General features: G+C 45.0%; 1 protein-coding gene across 1 annotated transcript; it reads left to right on the top strand.

The window, feature by feature from the left end:
• Positions 1 to 13,872: 13,872 nt before the first annotated feature.
• Positions 13,873 to 19,354, top strand: Ndufb7 (NADH:ubiquinone oxidoreductase subunit B7). The gene is made up of 3 exons (XM_041663668.1): positions 13,873 to 14,062; positions 18,809 to 18,977; positions 19,165 to 19,354. The coding sequence occupies exons 1-3, from the start codon at positions 13,951 to 13,953 to the stop codon at positions 19,295 to 19,297; spliced, it is 414 nt and encodes a 137-aa protein (XP_041519602.1). The 5' UTR covers positions 13,873 to 13,950; the 3' UTR covers positions 19,298 to 19,354.
• The last annotated feature ends 18 nt before the right edge of the window (positions 19,355 to 19,372 follow it).

Here is a 19,372-nt window from a genome sequence, read left to right on the forward strand (position 1 = left end):
GTATGAATATCATCATTGTGGATAAGTTGTCATTTCTCCTTTCCAAGAGGTTTCTCCTCTTCAAATCGAAACTTTATTAATTTTGATGGTATCCACAATTTTTCTTCTCCTGTGGAAACAAGAGCAAAACCCCTTCCCCAACGTAGCACATCTCCTGGCTTCCATTGTGAGGTCAGCACATCTTTGAAATAAATCGGTTGATTTAGTTCAGCAGACTTTTCCATTATCCAATGTCTCTCTGCTGCTGTCGTTCCTTTCTCATTAGCGTTAAGAAAATTCAAGGTTAATAAAGCATTATGTAATCTATTTCTGGGGGTATATTCGGTCCCTTTCTGTTTGTTCAGCATATCCTTTATAGTACGATTTGATCTTTCTATAACTGCCTGACCTGTAGGATTATTTGGTATACCTGTAATGTGTTTTATATTATAATAATCAAAAAAGCGTTTCATTTTCTTAGATACATATGCTGGACCATTATCTGTCTTTATTTGCGCAGGTATACCCATGATGGCCATAACTTCCAATAAATGTGTGATTACTGAATCAGCCTTTTCTGAGCTCAGGGCAGTAGCCCATTGAAAACCTGAATACGTGTCTATGGTGTGGTGTACATATTTTAATTTACCAAATTCCATAAAGTGGAACACATCCATGTGCCAGATTTCATTTCTCTTAGTACCCTTTGGGTTACTCCCTGCAGGCAATGGTGTTTGATTATAGAAAGAACAAGTAGGACATCTCTTTATAATGTCCTTAGCTTGTTGCCAAGTAATGGAAAATTCTTTCTTTAGGCCTTTACTATTGACATGATGCTTCTTATGAAATTCTGAGGCCTGCAACACACTTCCAATCAATAATTGATCAATCTCAGCATTGCCTTGGGCTAGAGGACCAGGCAGACCTGTATGGGACCGGATGTGTGTTATGTACATCGGACAAAGCCTGTTCCTGATTATGTCTTGTACCTGGATAAACAATGAAGTCAACTCTGTGTCATCTGGTATAAATTCAGCGGTTTCAATATGCAAGATAACTTTTTCTGCATATTGTGAATCTGTAACTATATTAAGAGGTTCTTTAAAATCCCTTAGCACCAAAGGAATGGCATATAATTCTGCCTTCTGGACAGAATTATAAGGGCTTTGTTTCACCTTACTCAATTCATCTGACTTGTAACCTGCTTTCCCTGATTTATTTGCATCAGTATAGAACGTACGGGCTCCAGTTATTGGAGCATCACGTACAATTCTAGGAAGAATCCAAGAAGTTCTTTTTATGAGGTTAAGTCTACCACTTTTGGGATAGTTGCTATTAATTTAATTTCTCCCAAAAAATTAGCACAAGCTCTTTGCCACAGTTCATTGTCTTCCCATAACTTTTTTATTTCTTCAGTAGTAAAAGGCACTATAATTTCTGCTGGGTCTATACCTGCTAGTTGACGAAATATCAGCTTACCTTTTATAATTAATTCAGAGACTTTTTCCACATAAGTTTTTAATTTTTTACTTGGTTTATTAGGTATAAATATCCACTCTAAAATAATATCTTCCCTCTGCATTAGAATCCCTGTAGGAGAAATTCTGGAAGGCAATATGACTAGGATGCAGCTAAGATTTGGGTTCACCCTATCCACATGTGCCTCCTGTAATTTTTCCTCAATCATTGTCAGTTCCTTTTCTGCTTCAGCTGTCAGTTTTCTTGGACTATTCAAATCTTTATCACCATCTAAGGTTTTGTTTAGATCAGGTGTTATCCCAACAGCTGGTCGTAGACTGGAAATATCTCCTAACAATCTTTGGAAGTCATTAAGAGTCTTTAAGCGGTCTCTCCTAATTTGTGCCTTTTGCGTTTTAATTTTCTCTAACCCTATTCTGTAACCTAGGTAATTAATAGAATTTCCTCTTTGAATCTTTTCAGGGGCAATTTGTAATCCCCACCTAGGCAAGACTTTCTTTACTTCTTCAAACATCCTTTCTAAAGTATCTTTATTTGAATCAGATAACAAGATGTCATCCATGTAATGATAAATGATGGACTTGGGGAATTGTTTACGAATTATTTCCAATGGCTTACTTACAAAATATTGGCACAGTGTAGGACTATTGAGCATACCCTGTGGGAGGACAGTCCATTGATATCTCCTATTAGGCTGAGAATTATTATAAGTAGGCACTGTGAAGGCAAATTTTTCTCTATCCTTTTCTTGTAACGGTATAGTGAAAAAACAATCTTTCAAATCAATAACTATAAGAGGCCATCCTTTTGGTAACAGAGAAGGCAAAGGAATTCCAGATTGTAGTGGGCCCATAGGTTGAATTACTTTGTTGACAGCTCTTAGATCTGTCACCATTCTCCATTTACCAGATTTCTTTTTTACAACAAACACAGGAGAATTCCAAGGGCTGGTTGATTCTTCAATATGGTGAGCATCTAGTTGCTCTTGTACCAGCTGTTCCAATGCCTGTAGTTTATCTTCAGCTAGAGGCCACTGTTTCATCCATATTGGCTTCTCAGTTAGCCATTTTAAAGGTAGGGCTGTTGGTACCTCTAAAGGTTTGGTATTTGCTGTATGTTCTTGTACAGCCTGAATGGCTGGTGACCTTTTTCCATAATACCTCATCATATCCTTCCCAGAATTATGAGTTCCTGGAACTACAGGAATGTTAATCTGGGTATTCCATTGCTGTAGCAGGTCATGGCCCCATAAATTTATGGCAATATTGGCTATATATGGCCTTAGTCTTCCTATTTGCCCTTCGGGCCCTATGCATTCAACCCATCTTGTGCTTTGTTTTACACGAGATAGGGTTCCAATTCCCAGGAACTGAACATCTACCTCTTGAAGAGGCCAATTTGGATGCCAAGATTCTGGGGTAATGATACTTACATCCGCACCTGTGTCTAATAAGCCTTCAATAAAAGTGCCATTTATACAGACTCTTAGCCTTGGTCTTTGATCATTAATAGAAGTCTGCCAAAATATACGTTTACTCTGTCCTACTGGGTTTTTTGACTCATCCTCCACACGTATTTCATCATTTATACCAGTATTACTTTTTACAGCAGAAATTGGAGCTTTTAATTTTCTTGTTGAGGCACGTTCTCCACTGTGACTGGGAATGACTGGGCCACTATTGGCTTGGGGGCCTGCGAGAGACCCCTCAAGGAGTTTCCCGATGGTAACGGGTTGCCTTGTTTGTCTGTTGTTGACTTGCATTCATTGGACCAATGTCGGCCTTTACCGCATCGCCTACATATACCTGAAGGCCTATGTCTCCTATTTTTGTCATTCCCAGAGGAGATAATATTCCTAGAAATTCTGTGCCTGCAATCCCTTTTCAGATGTCGTAATTTACCACAATTAAAACACCTGGCAGTTTGATGTCTCCTCATTGCTGTGGAAATCGCTTCTCCTACCCAAGGTTCATCGTTATAACTAAACATCTCAACATTCATCATATGCTGAATCCATTCATCCATAGGTGCTGATCTAGACTTTAAAGGCCCAATTATCTTTTTGCATTCTATGTTTGCATTCTCAAAAGCTAGAGATTCAAGAAGTATTCGTCTAGCTTCTGGGTCTGTTACCCCTATGTCCAGAGCCTTAATTAATCTTTGCAAAAAGTCAATAAAGGGTTCTCTCTGTTCCTGCCTAATTCTAGTATATGATTCAACCCTTTTTTCTGGATCTTGTATCCTATTCCAAGCATTTAAAGCTGCTTGGTGACATAGACACAGTACTTCATCATCATAAAGAGCTTGGACCTGTGGATCAGCATATTCTCCTGCACCAAGAATTTGATCTTGGGAAACCTCGACACCTTTTGCTCTTCCTTGCTGTTCCATATGTTTGGATTCTTCTCTGAAATAAATTCCAAACATCAAGGAAGGTCCATTATCTAAAACTGCAGACACTAACTGATGGAAATCATGGGGGGTAGCTCTAACATTAGAAGCCCAAGTCCTTATCATTTCCTTTACATATGCAGAGTGCAAGCCAAAATTAACAATAGCTTGCTTAATTTCTTTTAGATCATTCATTGCTATTGGCGTCCATCTAGCTTCTCTGACTCCCTTTGAGCCTTTAGAAGTTGACACTTTGTCAGAATTAAGTATAGGGTATGCCGCTAAAACCTTGGGTAAGCCAGTTCTAATAGCTGGTGTTGGCATTGTATCCTGTCCTTGTGCCTTATTACTCTGTTCACCAGCTCCAATCATTTCTTCAATCATTTCAAGTCTTTTTATTATTGTCTTTATTATTGTCTCTTTTGAATCCTGAATCTCCTGACCTGCATGAGTTTCTAGTAAAGATTGTATGGTTCTTAGGAGTGCCATGATCTTCCTAAATGATAGAATATTCAAAAGAATACTGAAGCCTAGTAACCAGTAAATTAAGTTATCCCCATAGTCATATAAACCTTGCATGATATAACCCATTGTATTGGCAACCAGAACAGTAAAATTTGCGTTGGAAACGAAAACTGCCATATTACCTATTATCCAGCAGGTGGCGCTGTTGCCAAGTCGCGACGAAAACAGAGTCCTGTTTCAGAGCCCGCCTAGTATTTGTTAAAAACTGGAAAATGTAAGTTGCTCAACAAAGTAAATGTAACTAAATCAATTCCAGAGACGGAACCAGAAACCCAGAATCCAGGGGTAAAGAAGAGCAACCTGGAAGCCGCTTATGCCTCCACGTGACAGAGTCACCCTGAGAGATTGCAGCTTTCAGCAACCGCGTGCTCTGGTTCATGCCACTTAAGAGCTGTGCTTGCAAGGGAGATTTAAAAACGACTCAGAAAAGAGCAAACCACACGACAGAGACTACGCGGGCCTGTGGAGTTTAAATCCACGTGGGGAGGCCAAGGCCGGCGGCTGAGGAAGGGAGGGCTCCCGCCAAGCCGAACTCGCGGCCGGCAGCCGAGCAGGAAAAGGAGAGGTTCTAAATCCAAACGTTGGGTGCCAACTGAAGGCGTAAGTCATAAACAATGCCACACCAGTTTGGAATTATGATTAATAGGGTGGTATTTATTTAAAGGGGAAAAAACTTACAGATCACCGTCAGCCCTCTGCGCAACCAGGAAGGGAGTCTAGTCGCCGGCGGAGCAGGAAGTGAAGAGAGAGAGGAGAGGGAAGTGGCCGCTTTTTTAAAGGGAGAGAGACCACGCCCCAATGGGCTGGTATCTCAGCGGTGATAGGCTGGAGGAGTGGGAGGACCTCCCGTAACAGGGGAGGATGTGGGGAACTTGGGGAAATGGGATGATTGGGGATAAAACAAGGTTGGATAGAGGAGCAGGGAATCACATAACTTAATTAAGGGAACCACCTTAGGGTTGGTAAGAGACTTGAACCTAGAGTGGCTCCCAGGTGCCCAGGGCAATGTCCCCAGTTAGTTCCTTGGGCAGCTGAGGATAGGGAACCTGAAATGACCCTATCCTATAGTCATACTGATGAATATCTTGCATATCACCATAGAACCTTCATCTAGCAATGGATGGAGATAGAGACAGAGACCCACACTGGAGCATCGGACTAACCTCCCAAAATCCCAATGAGGAGCAGAAGGAGGGAGAACATGAGCATGGAAGTCAGGACCACGAGAGGTGCACCCACCCACTGAGACAGTGGGGCTGATCTATTGGGAGCTCACCAAGGCCAGCTGGACTGTGACTGAAAAAGCATGGGATAAAACCGGACTCTCTGAACATGGCGGACAATGAGGGCTGATGAGAAGCCAAAGACAATGGCATGGGGTTTTGTTCTTACTTCATGTTCTGGCTTTGTGGGAGCCTAGCCAGTTTAGATGTTCACCTTCCTAGACCTGGATGGAGAGGGGAGGACCTTGGACTTTCCACAGGGCAGGGAACCCTGACTGCTCTTTGGACTGGAGAGGGAGGGGGAGAGGAGTGGGGGGAGGGGGAGGGAAATGGGAGGCTGGGAAGAGGCAGAAATATTTTTTCAACAAAAAAAAATTAAAAAAAGAATAGAAAAAAAACATGATACTGATGGAAATGTCAAAGGCAATCTAAAATTGAAAATGAAATTCAATATTGTGCCTGAAGTACAAATTTGAGCAATGGGGCAAGAGAAGGAAATTAAAGGGATACCAAAAGGGAAAAAGTATAACTGTTATTATTTGCAGATGGCATGATACTACATATTAAAGATTCCAAAAATTCTACCAGAAAGTTTCTATAAATATTTTTTTCAATTCAGCACTGAGGCAGGATACAGAATTGACTTGCACAAATCACTAGCTTTTCTATATGTCAACAACACACATGCAGAGAAGGAAATCATGAACATGTTCCATTAACAATATCCTGACAGAAAATAAAATATATACAAATAAACCTAAGCAGTGAATGATCTCTAAAAGAAAACTTTAAACCTCTGAAGAAAAATATTGGGAAAGACACTAGAAAAAAAATTTAGGGCTGGAGAGATGGCTCAGCAGTTAAGAACACTGACTGTTCTACCAGAGGTCCTGAGTTCAATTCCCAGCAACCACATGGTGGCTCACAACCATCTGTAATGAGATCTGGTGCCCTCTTCTGGGGTGCAGGTATGCACACAGGCAGAACACTGTATACATAATTAATAAATAGAACTTTAAAAAATGTAAAGATATCCCATGTTCATGTACTGATAGAATTAATATTATTAAAATGACTATCTTACCAAAAGCAATTTACAGGCTCAGTACAATCCCAATCAAATAGCCACCTCATTCTTCATAAACATAGAATAAAATATGCTGTGGGATATAAACCTATGAACCTATAAAGATTTGTCACTTGCATTGGTTTAATAAAACACTAATTGGCCAGTAACCAGGCAGGAAGTATAGGCAGACAACCAGACTAGGAGAATTCTGAGGAGAAGAAGAAAGGCTCAGTCCATCGTCACCAGCCAGATGCAGAGGAAGCAAGATGAGAATGCCTCACTGAGTAAAACATCAAGCCATGTGGCTAAACATAGATAAGAATTATGGGTTAATTTAAGTTGTAAAAGCTAGTTAATAATAAGCTTGAGATAATAGACCAATCAGTTTATAATTAATATAAGCCTCTGTGTGTTTTGTTGGAACTGAACAGCTACGGAACTGAAAAGGACAGAAAATTCTGTCTACAAAAATATATCCTAAATTTCATATAGAACCAAAAATTACTCCCAATAGCCAAAACAATCATGACAAAACAACAACACTGGGGGGTGTTACGAGTCCAGATCTTAAGATGTGTCATAGAGACACAGCAATAAAAGCAGCATGGTGGCACAAACTGACCTGCAGACCAACAGAACAACATCAAAGACCTGAATCTGAACTTCAGCCATCTCATATTTGATGAAGACACCAAAAACATAAGGTAGAGAAAAGGAATCATCTTTGAACAAATGGTGCTGGGAAAATTGTAAATTCACGTTCAGAAGAATAAAATTAGTCCCATATCTATCGACTTGCCCAAAAACTAACTATAAATATATCAAAGTCCTAAAAATTAAACTGAAACACTGAAACTGATGGAATTAAACATAGGCAGTGCCTACATGAAATGAGTCAAGGACTTTCTGAATAAGATTGAACTTGCCTATGAATTTAGGCCAACAACTGACTAGTGTGAGTTCATAAAACAACTAAAGACACAACCAACCAGGCAAAGAGAAAACAGAGAATGTTCGAGAATCTTTGCCAGTTATACATCTGACAGAAAATATCCAGAATATAGAAAGAACTCAAAAAAAGCTCTCTAATTGGATTTAAGATCTGCTCAGGTGAGTGGTGGCGGAACATGACTTTAATTCTAGCACTTAAGAGGCAGAGGCAGTCAGATCTCTGTGAGTTCAAAGCCAACCTGGTCTACAAAAGTGAGTTACAGGACAGCCAGGGCTGTAATTCAGAGAAACCCTGAAAACCAAAAATAAATAAATAAATAAATAAATAAATAAATAACAAAAAAATCCACTCAAAGAAGGGAAACCATACCTGGTACTGGAAACTTAGCCAACTACCCACGGCTAGTGAGGCCATGGGTCTCAGGAGAGAACCTACAACTGACACTGTATTAAAGCAGCAATCCTAACAACAATCTAAACAGTTATCTTTTTACTCAGACAAGTGGACTCCTCACTCCCTATCAAGGAAACTTCTCTGCAACAGAGACCACTACAGAAAACCACAATCAAACAAAATGCAGCGTTGTGGAGCCCAGTCCCAATGGATATAGCTACAAAACACTCCCACATCTAAGGCTCAAAGAACATGGCAGAAGAGGGGGCAAAAAGCCAGATGATCAGGAAGTTTGCTGTGAAACTGTGTCTCCCAATGATGTCAGGAGCTACACCCATAAAATCTCATCAACATGACTGTCTAACCATGAGCTGAACAAGGACAGGAGGCATGCTAAAGCAGATGGAAGAAAGCCCTGGTGACCCATATCCTATACAAAGAAATATAAGCAACTAAGGAATTCCGAGTAGAAGAAATAATCCTCCCCCAAGGAGAGCACACCATTTAATTATCCAATACCATAATCATCAAGCCTAAAAACATACATACAAAATGCATTTTACAGACTGTTGTTTGTATTTTGATACATGTATGTACATATACATACATGCATGTAAGTATAATTAATAAAAAAAGAGGCCATGGATTTAGGAGACAGCAAGGACATGTTATAAAAGTGTTTTGGAAGGAGAAAATGGAAGGGAAGAATGCAATTATAGAATAGTCTCAAAAATGAAATAAATAAATGGGCCTTGTAACCTGAACAAAGAGGTCTCAAAAGAAGAAAAAAAGACTGAGAAATATGTCAAAGTCAGGTTCATTTTCCCTAGAAATTAGCAAAATGCAAATCAAAACTATGTTGACATTTCATATTGCCCCATTCAGAATGCCAACTGCCAACAAATGCTGGACGGGGTGGGTGGAAAGGAAACCCTCATTCATTGTACGTGGGATTGTACCCTGATCCATCACTCTCGAAATCAGTGTGGAGAATTATCAAAAGCTATACATAAATCTACCATATGACCCAACCATACTACTTCTTGGAATATGCCCAAGACATTCAACATCCTGCTCCACAGACACTTGCTCAGGCATATCCATACTCTCTTTTCAACAGTCAGGAACCTCACAGTGAATGAATATCGACACTCCGCTACTTATTCACTCTGGAATACTATTAGCTATAAAGAACAAATAAATAGATGGAACTAGAAAAGATCGAACTGAGTGAGGCAACCCAGGCCCAGAAAGGTAAACACCGTATGTTTTTCCTCTCCAGAAGCTCCTAGCGCCAAATCTTCAGATGTGCATACATACATAGTCTTCAGCAAACACGTGTACAAGGAGAGTGAGTACAAACCGTTTCCAGGGTGGGTGGGTTGGAGGGTCATCAACAAAGAGGGCAATAGCAGAGCACAAGTGATCTATGGGTAAAATGGGAAACAAAAACTGTGCTAGGATGGGGGAGAACGATAAATCCAGAAGAAGGAAGAGGGCAAAATAACAATAAGGATAAAATCTAAGACCATCGCGAGGAATCACACTATTAACTGGTAACCTTTAAAAACACTGTAATGCGCATGTGACTGCAAATCTACATATATAGTTTAATTTATACATATATAGTAAAAATTTTTCATCTGTGCCGGAAAATCTTCCTCCAAAAGCCAAAGACCACCTAACAAAATCCCCAACACTAAGAATAAGAAACCCTCTCTTGAGTTATTGGTCAAGAATGTCCAAAAGACTGCCAACACTACAGGCTATTGCTGTTGCCCCTGAGATGGACGTCCCTATTGCTAAAAACCCCATGCACTTCAGACACAGGCCTCAGGGGCCCCTTAGCTGGAACTGACCCAAAAGCCTCCTCCCTGAGGACTGCGTTTAATGATACCAGGAAGCAACATGACAGCCCCAAAGGAGGTAAACAAATACCAACATGGCATGTCAACCTTCAGGGAACAGTAGTGGCACATAGGCCTTGGCAGTAATAAATAGTTCTCTAGCCCGGCGGTGGTGGCGCACGCCTTTAATCCTAGCACTCGGGAGGCAGAGGCAGGCGGATCTCTGTGAGTTTGAGGCCAGCCTAGTCTAGAAGAGCTAGTTCCAGTACAGGAACCAAAAGCTACGGAAAAACCCTGTCTCGAAATCAAAAAAAATAGTTCTCTAATTGGACTTAAGACTCACTCAGGGGCCAGGCGGTGGTGGCGCACGCCTTTAATCCCAGCACTCGGAAGGCAGAGGCAGGCGGATCTCGGGGAGTTCGAGGCCAGCCTGGTCTACAAGAGCTAGTTCCGGGATAGGCACCAAAGCTACAGAGAAACCCTGTCTCGAAAAAAACAACAACAAAAAAAAGACTCACTCAGGGGGAAAAACAACCCTGGTACTGGAAGCCTAGGCAACTACCCAGGGCTAGTGAAGTCATAGATCTTAGAAGAGAACCTATAACCAGCACACTAATCCTAGTCCTCTTCTCACTGTCTCTCAAGACTTATTCTTAGCCATTCTGACAGGTGTAAATAGTATCTCAGATTGTTTTGATTCACATTTCCCTGATGATTAAGGATGTTGAGCAGTTCCTTAAATGTCTCTTGGTCATTTGAGATTCTTCTATTGAGAATTCTCTGTTCAACTCCATAGACCATTTTTTTAATTGGATTATTTTGTATTTTGATGTCTAGTTTCTTGAGTTCTTTATATATTTTGGAGATCCACCCTCTGTCAGATGTGGGGTTGGTGAAGATCTTTTCCCATTCTGTAGACTGACGTTTTGTCTTGTTGACTGTATCCTTTGCCTTACAGAAGTTTCTCAGTTTCAGGTCCCATTTATTAATTGCTACTCTCAGTATCTGTGCTATTGGTGTTATATTTAGGAAGTGGTCTTCTATGCCAATGCATTCAAGGCTACCTTCCACCTTCTCTTCTATCAGGTTCAATATAACTGGATTTATATTGAGGCCTTTGATCCCCTTTGGACTTTAGTTTTGTGCATGGCAAAATATGGATCTATTTTTTAAATTGTTTTTATTTTATTGAATTGCTATTTTGCCTGTATGTGTATCTGATATTGTAATTGCAGACAGTTTTGATCTCCCATGTGGGTGCTTGGAATTGAACCTGGGTCCTCTAGAAGAGCAATCAGTGCCAATACCAAACTTTTTATTGTCATAGCTCTACAATAGAGTTTGAAGTCAGAGATGGTGATGTCTCCAGAAGTTCCTTTATTGTATAGGACTGTTTTACCTATTCTGGGCTTTTTGTTTTTCCATATGAAGTTGAGTATTGTTCTCTCAAGATCTGTGAAGAATTGTGTTGGGATTTTGATGGGGATTGAATTGAATGTGTAGATTGCTTTTGATAAGATAGCCATTTTTACTATGTCGATCCTACCTATCCAAGAGCATGGGAGAGCTTTCCATTTTCTGATAGCTTTTCAACTTTTTTCTTTAAAGACTAAAGTTCTTGTCACACAGGTCTTTCATTTGTTTGGTTGGAGTTACCCCAAAGATATTTTATATTTGTGGCTATTGTAAACAATAATGTGTCTCTGACTTCTTTCTAATCCTGTTCATCATTTGCATATAGGAGGGGAACTGATTTTTTTTTTTAGTTAATCTTGTATCCTGTCACTTTACTAAAGTTGTTTTTATCAGCTGTGGGAGTTCCTGGGAAAAATTTGGGGGTCACCTATCAGAATGGCTAAGATCAAAAATACTGAGGAGAACTTATGTTGGAGAGATGTGGAGTAAAGGGAACACTCCTCCATTGCTGGTGGGAATGCAAACTTGTACAACCACTTTGGTAATCAGTATGGCGGTTTCTCAGAAAATTGGGAATCAATCTACCTCAAGACCCAGCAATACCACTCTTGGGCATATACCCAAAGGATGAACATTAATACTACAAGGACACTTGCTCAACAGTGTTCATAGCAGCATTATTTGTAATAGCCAGAACCTGAAAACAACATAGATGCCCCTCAACAAAAGAATGAATAAAGAAAGTGTGGTACAGGGCTGGAGAGATGGCTCAGAGGTTAAGAGCATTGCCTGCTCTTCCAAAGGTCCTGAGTTCAATTCCCAGCAACCACATGGTGGCTCAAAACCATCTATAATGGGGTCTGGTGCCCTCTTCTGGCCTGCGGTCATACACACAGACAGAATATTGTATACATAATAAATAAATAAATAAATATTTTTTAGGGGCTGGAGAGATGGCTCAGAGGTTAAGAGCATTGCCTCCTCTTCCAAAGGTCCTGAGTTCAATTCCCAGCAACCACATGGTGGCTCACAACCATCTGTAATGGGGTCTGCTGCCCTCTTCTGGCCTGCAGGCATACACACAAACAGAGTATTGTATACATAATAAATAAAGAAATATTTTTAAAAAAATAAATAAATAAATATTTTTTAAAAAAGAGAGAAAGTGTGGTACATTTATGCAACAGAGTATTACTCAGCTGTAGAAAAAAATGACATCTTAAAATTTGCAGGAAAATGCATGGAACTAGGAAAAAACAACCTGAGTGAGGTAACCCAGACTCAGAAAGACAAACACGGCATCCAGTAAAAGAAAGGGAGGAGGGAATATATGAGCAAAGGAGGTCAAAATCATGAAGGGGAAATCTACAGAGACACCTGAACCAAGCTCATGGGGACTCATGAGCTCTATCTAGACCAAGAGCTGTCGAGTCTCCATGGGACCAAACTAGGGCCTCTGCGTGTGAGAGACAGTTGTGTAGCTTGGTCTATCTGAGGGGCCCCTGGAAGGAGGACCAGGATCTATCCCTGGTGCCTGAGCTAGCTTGTTGGAGTCCATTCCCTAGGGTGGGATACCATGCTCAGCCTCAGTGCAGTGGGGAGAGGCTTGGTCCTCCCTCAACTTAATGGACCAGGCTTTGTTGAATCCCATGGGGGCCCTTACCCTTTGGGGGGAGTGGATACAAGGTGGGCTTGGGAGGGGGCATAGACAAGGGGAAGCAAGAGGAAGGGTGGGAGGGAGAACTGTGGTTGAACTGTAAAGTGAAGTTTTTGTTAAAAAAAAATTTAATTTAGTCCCCAAACCCCACTTTAGAAAGATTTTGGTGTGGCGGCACATGCTTGCCATCCAGAACCACAGACAGGCAGATAGTTAAATCCCTCGGGCCTGCTGGCCAGCCAACCTAGCCTACTTGGAGAGTTCAGAGCCAGCGTGAGACACTGTCTCAGACAAGATGGGCAGCGCCAGAGTAATGATACCCAGAGTTGACCTCTGACCTCCAGATGCACACCTACACACATACAGGCACACCGACACCCCTGTAAGAAGTGTTTGGAGGTTGGGGGTTAGAAGCGGAGGTGTGCTTCAATGCTAGAGCATTTGTCTACCATGCGCTAGGCTTTGGGATCTATCCCAACACCAAAAAAAATTTTTTTAATTTAAAAAATGAATGAAGCCGGGCGATGGTGGCACACGCCTTTAATCCCAGCACTCGGGAGGCAGAGGTAGGCGGATCTCTGTGAGTTCGAGACCAGCCTGGTCTACAGAGCTAGTTCCAGGACAGGCTCCAAAGCCACAGAGAAACCCTGTCTCGAAAAACAGAAAAAAAAAAAAATGAATGAGCTTAAGAGATGGTTCCGTCTATAAAATGCCTGCCATGCAAGCATGCAGACCAGAGTGTCTTCAGCATCCACATAAACTGGGCAGAGAAAGCATAGACAGGCCACCCCTGGAGCTCCCTGGACAACCAGTCTAGTCAACTAGCGGCCGCCACACCGGCCCTGTCCCCTCCAGACCGCCAGAGGGTGCCAGCAGGCCAGAAAGACTTCCCTCCCGCTCATCTCCGTGATCCCCACGGCGGGCTAGATGACCCGGAAGCTGTGGCACTGATAGGAGCAGTGCTTCCAGGTGCGAGCGAGGTGACCCCGGCTGCCAAAGGAGGGTGAGACAGAGCAGCTATGGGGGCGCACCTGGCCCGGCGCTATCTTTGGGACGCCTCGGTGGAGCCTGATCCCCTGCAGATGCCCAGCTTCTCGCCGGACTACGGCTTCCCGGACCGCAAGGAGCGCGGTGAGCTCAGAGCGCAGGCGCGGCCGCAGACCCCGCGGAACTAGGTGCTGCCTGTCTGCGGAGGGTCGGGTCTGGAGAGCGCCTGAACTCCTCCAATGTGGAGGCTGTACGGGCTTGGCTGGAGCAAAGGGTTGGGAAGGGACAGCCGAGAGCGGGAAAACGAGACTGCCCCGGTGCTCTTCGTCCTGGGAAGAAGCCTAGGGACGCGGAGCCCAGGGACGTGTTCTCCATACAGGTGATGCATACAGAGATGCGTCTCCATACAGGTGTCACTCATATGAATAAGGTCGGAGGTGGGGCGGTCATGCGGTGCATCTGTCTTGTCCGTGTGATGGCGCTGGGAATGGAACCCAGGGCCTTCTGTGTACGTACACGGCTCTTGTTCTTCCTGTGTGGGGAAATCGCAGACTTACAGAGTGACAGTTCTGGGCAAAGTCCCATTTTGGCACCTGGGATGCTCCATGGTAGCAGAAAAATACTGGCACTGTCTCCGGGGAGCCCACTGGGCAAGCAGATGTGGGAAGCAAAACCTGAGGTGTGGAAGCAGGCTTCGTGACAGGCAGTGGAAGCAAAGGCCAAAAGAGACATGTGTATGGAATTGATGAAGCTGGTTCCACGGACGGACAGAGCCCTCACTTTTAAGCGAAGGAAAGGTACAAATTTGCTTTGCCAAAAGGTTTGTGGTGTAGGCTAGGAGATGACTCAGTCAACAAAGTGCTTGCCATGCAAGCATGAGGACTTGAGTTCGAATCCCCTGTGGAAACGTGAACAGACGTCTTCTCAGCCCAGGTAGGGAACCAAGGTAAAGATAGCAGTGAAGTCCAACTTGGTGAATCAGTGACCTATACTGCAGTTACCGGAGCAGAAGTGATAGACAGCCGCCATCACCAAAAACCTACCCCAGAAATAATGACAGGTTGTTTAATCTCCTTCCTCCAGGGAGCTTGGTTGATCTGAGCTGGTCTCTGGGCAGTCTTTACAGCCTAGAGAAGCTTGAGGAAGGAATGGCCTAGTGAATCAGGTCAGTTTCAGGGCTTCCTGAAGCTGTCATTTATGTCCAGTTCAATAAATCTCTCCTCCCTGGCTTGGTGGTGCACACCTTTCATTGCAGCACTTGGGAGGCAGAGGCAGGTGAATCTCTGTGAGTTCCAGGCCAATCTGGTCTCCAAGCAAATTCTAGGACAGCCAGGGCTACACAGAGAATCCCTGACTTGAAACAAAAACCAAACAAACAAAAGGAGGTTTTCTTTTTTTTTTTTTTTTGGTTTTTCGAGACAGGGTTTCTCTGTGGCTTTGGAGCCTGTCCTGGAACTAGCTCTGTAGACCAGGCTGGGCTCGAACTCACAGAGATCCGCCTGCCTCTGCCTCCCGAGTGCTGGGATTAAAGGCGTGCGCCACCATCGCCCGGCTACAAAAGAGGTTTTCTGTAGGAGAAAGCTGCCGCACGTGTGAGAGGCTGGTGGAGCTGCACCAGTGCTCCCAGTGCAGAGGAGGTAAAGGCAGAGCCGGGCCTCTCTGGCCAGTCAGTCTAGCCAGTAAGTGAGCTCGAGGTTCTGTGAGGAAAACACCTAACCCTGTCTTCTGACCTACACATGCACAGGTTGTGACTGCTCAGGGAACCCTCCAGGGGATGGAGCCTAAGGATGTGTACTGGGAGGTGGTGTCCTCACTCCAGGGTCCTGACTCTGGGGAGTCCTTCAGCCCCAACTGAGCCTGCAGCCCACTTATCTACCTGACACCCTGCTTTACCCATGATCGGCTTTGAAAATAACCAGCATTCCCTGCCTCTCTGGCTTGGCTAAACCAGAAAACCCTGGTAAAACTCAGGCAGTCAGTCCTGTGGCCCCCGTATCCAGGTTGCGTCCTCCTTGGACCCCCTTCTTGTTGTGGAGTCAGACTGGTCTAACTCAGAGCCCTTTCCCTTCGGCCTCTGGAGCACTGAGATCACAGGCCCAGTGTGCTCAGTGACGCTAGCCTTCTGATTACTTCCATGACTCTTCCTCCATCTTAGGCATGCCCCTGTTGGAAAGCAGGAACAGCTTCCCGTCTCCACTTCCGTGTGTCTTCCAACTCCTCCTCACCTGTCATTCCAAATGATCTGTCCCTGGCCTGGCAGAGCCCCCATTTCAGGTGAACCCCTTCTGCAGGACCCTACTTTGGAATCAGTCTCCTGTCAGCGTGTCAATCACTCATTCTGCCGGACCAGACATGGTAGTAGATGACAGCAGCAGAACAGCAGCACTGTCTCAGAACCAGGTGTCAAATCCCATTCTGGCCTCGGCCTCGCCAGCTTCTCCCTTACTGAAGGGCTTCTCTCAAAGCCCCCCAGCCCAATCACTAAGCCCCACCGGCATTCCTCAGTTGTACATTGACCACCTCCGTCTATCTCCCTGGACTCTGATTCTTCCTCAGTTCGCTATCGCGTGCCTGGAAGCCAAGGCCTGTTTGTCCTGTCCTGGAGACAGCTTGAAACTGCCTGCAACTGCCTTGTGTGCAGCGCCCTGCAAGGGAAGCCTTAACCTTGAAATCAGGAACGACATTGCTGGCTTTTTTTAATTGATGTGTTAGTGCTTTGTTAGTTGTATGCACAAATGTGTTGGCCGGGAGTGAGCATTCCGAGTGTCTTCCTCAAGTCGCTCTCCACCTTCTCTCTCCCGGAACCACCACCACCCTCCGTGCTGCCTTAATTTTTAAGACAGGGTTTCATTGTGTAGCACAGACTGGTCACAAACTCTAAATCCCCCCTCTCAGCCTCTTGAGTGTTGAGATCACAGGGAAAAGCCAACAGGCCCAGCCTGAATTTGCTTTAGAAACAGGTTCTTGCTATAAAGCACAGGCTAGCCAGCCTCAAACTTAAAATCCTCTTCCCTCAGTCTCCTGGGTGCTGAGATTACCAGCATGCCCCCTTCCCTCTGCCCTTAATGACTGGCATGCATTCTCAGAGCTCTGCCCTCTTTTCAGACCTCCCGTCCTCACTTTCCCAGTCACTGTAAAGGACAGTGCCACCTTCCTTGGGCTCAGGGCCTAGCCCAGGAGGTGGGGAAGCCCTGATACCAGTCCTATTGCCTCAAGGCTTTGGACCTTTCAACCTGGCTCACCCCTCACCTTCTGGCCCCCCTTTCAAGTATCCCCTACCCCTGGTTTTTGGTCATATTGATCCCTGGTCAATAAGGCTGCCAGGTAATGAGTGTATTCTGCCTACTTTGTCTCCCTCTGAAGACGGATACCATCTACCTGCCTGGCTCCCAGCTATGCTCCTTAGCAGGCGCAGTGTGCTGAAGCCTTGCTGCCAGCCTGTGGCCTATTTTGAACTGGACATGAGACAGGAGCTTGGGTTGCTAACCTCCAGCAAGAGCTTGCCTGCCCGTGAAGTTAGCCCCAGGCCCTAGTACAGAGGTATAGCATGCAGCGACCAACCTGGCTTCATCAGCCAACTAGAGTAACAACGGAGGTGTGGGTCAGACCCCGTGATGGCTGTAGAGAAGGGTTTGGAAACCCAAACTGGGACAGAGTGCAACAAAGAAGGCTGGGAAAGCCTTCCCTGAGGCCAGCCCTGGGTCCCATGTGGGCACCTGGTTGTCACAAGGACCCGAATCCACGTGAGAAAGGGGATGGGATCTGGAAGCAGAGCAGGAGACGACAGCACCGTGGAAGGACAGCAGTGGTTTGTGAGTGGTGGATGCCCCAAGACCTCATGCACACTAGGCAAGCACACGACCACTGACTTCGTTTTATTTTATTTTGATTATATGTCTGTGTAGAGATTTGGCCATAAGAGTTCAGGGGCCAAACAAGGCCAGAGAGGGTTTTAGATCCCCTAGAGCTGGAGTTAAAGGCAGTGTCTGAGCTACCTAACATGGGTTTTAGGAACAAAATCCCAGTTCTCAACAAGAGCCACTGAGCCATTTTTCCAGCCAACTTTTATATATTGTTTCACATGAGGGTCCAACTCCTCGGTTGCCCGCACTGGCCTTGAACACACTCTGTAGCCTAGGCAGGTCATAAACGTGTGATCTCCTGCATAGCTGAGGTGAGCCTTGAGCCTCCAGGCCTTCTGTGGGAGCATGGTTTAATGCCGTGGGAGCGTGGTTTAACGCAACGAAAGGGGGCTGGGACCAAAGCACGGGTGGAGAGGTCGGCCTACCGTCTGCTGGGTGACAAAGAAGTGGGATTGTGGGGCACAGTGGGTACAGGCTGGGGTATGGCATGTTCCTAACCCAGGGATGGGACATCCCAGCCCAGAGTAACCGGAGCACTCAGTGTACGCCACGTACATGGTGATGTTTGTGTTGCCATGAGACCATGCACGACAGTTCATCATCCTAGATCTTAGTGATGAACCTCTACTATACTACTAGGCTGGTTGCACCGGCACCACTAATGATCCGTTCCTGAGACACTTCATGTTGGCTTAGCTGCCAGCCTAGCAGCTTCCATGCTGGAACTGGCATCTCTGTAGTGGGGAAGCAGGGGCTGGAAGGTGAGTGCTGAGCTCCACCTCCATTGGGACTTTTTGGCAGACAGCAGTGTGTCGCTAGAGGAAAGGATGTGTTGAGAACTCCGCACCAGTTCTCACAAAACCCAAAGGAACAGTGCCCCTTCCTTCTGTCGAGGCATGGCCATAATTCAAATGGGTTCTAAACCAGTGAGAGACACCCTGGTGTGGCTCATTTGTGCTGTGTACACCCCGGGGATTGGTGGAGCTGGGGGCTGGCTCTGGTGCTGAGAGCCTCCCTCCTCCCACAGTGATGGTGGCCACGCAACAGGAGATGAATGATGCCCAGCTGACCCTGCAGCAGCGTGACTACTGTGCCCACTACCTCATCCGGCTGTTAAAGTGCAAGCGGGACAGCTTTCCCAACTTCCTGGCGTGCAAGCATGAGCAGCATGACTGGGACTACTGCGAGCACCTGGAGTGAGCCTGCCCTGCACCCCCACCACAGGCACCCACACATGGACACAGGGAAGAGGCTGGAGTCATCTGGGAGGGGACCAAGCCAGAATTTACTGGGGAGCCTCATCCTAGCAAGGGTTTCCTGGTGGCTGGGGATAGAGTCAGGCCAGGACCTATGGCACTGAGACCCTGTCTGTTCTGCCCACAGCTATGTGAAGCGGATGAAGGAGTTTGAACGTGAGCGGCGACTGCTCCACAGGAAGAAGCGGAGGGAAGAGAAGGCAGAACGGATAGCCCAAGGCCACGGAGAAGGAGAGGTGGGCCCCGAGGTGGCCCTCTAGGGGTCACCCACCTGCCTGTGGACCTGTCAGTGAAATAAAAGTTTTGGGTCACCTAAACAGCCTTGGTCTGCACTG

This window comes from Microtus oregoni, unplaced genomic scaffold (genome assembly GCF_018167655.1).
Source record: "Microtus oregoni isolate MIOR12 unplaced genomic scaffold, Mior012 000014F_ref0000157, whole genome shotgun sequence".
NCBI classification, from domain to species: Eukaryota; Metazoa; Chordata; class Mammalia; order Rodentia; family Cricetidae; genus Microtus; species Microtus oregoni.

Bases quoted from the DNA above. Each gene is read 5' to 3' on its own strand.
- Ndufb7 (XM_041663668.1), top strand. From the start codon at position 13,951: ATGGGGGCGCACCTGGCCCGGCGCTATCTTTGGGACGCCTCGGTGGAG. The intron at 14,063-18,808 runs GTGAGCTCAGAG...CTCCTCCCACAG, and splicing joins CCCGGACCGCAAGGAGCGCG to TGATGGTGGCCACGCAACAG. The intron at 18,978-19,164 runs GTGAGCCTGCCC...TTCTGCCCACAG, and splicing joins GACTACTGCGAGCACCTGGA to CTATGTGAAGCGGATGAAGG.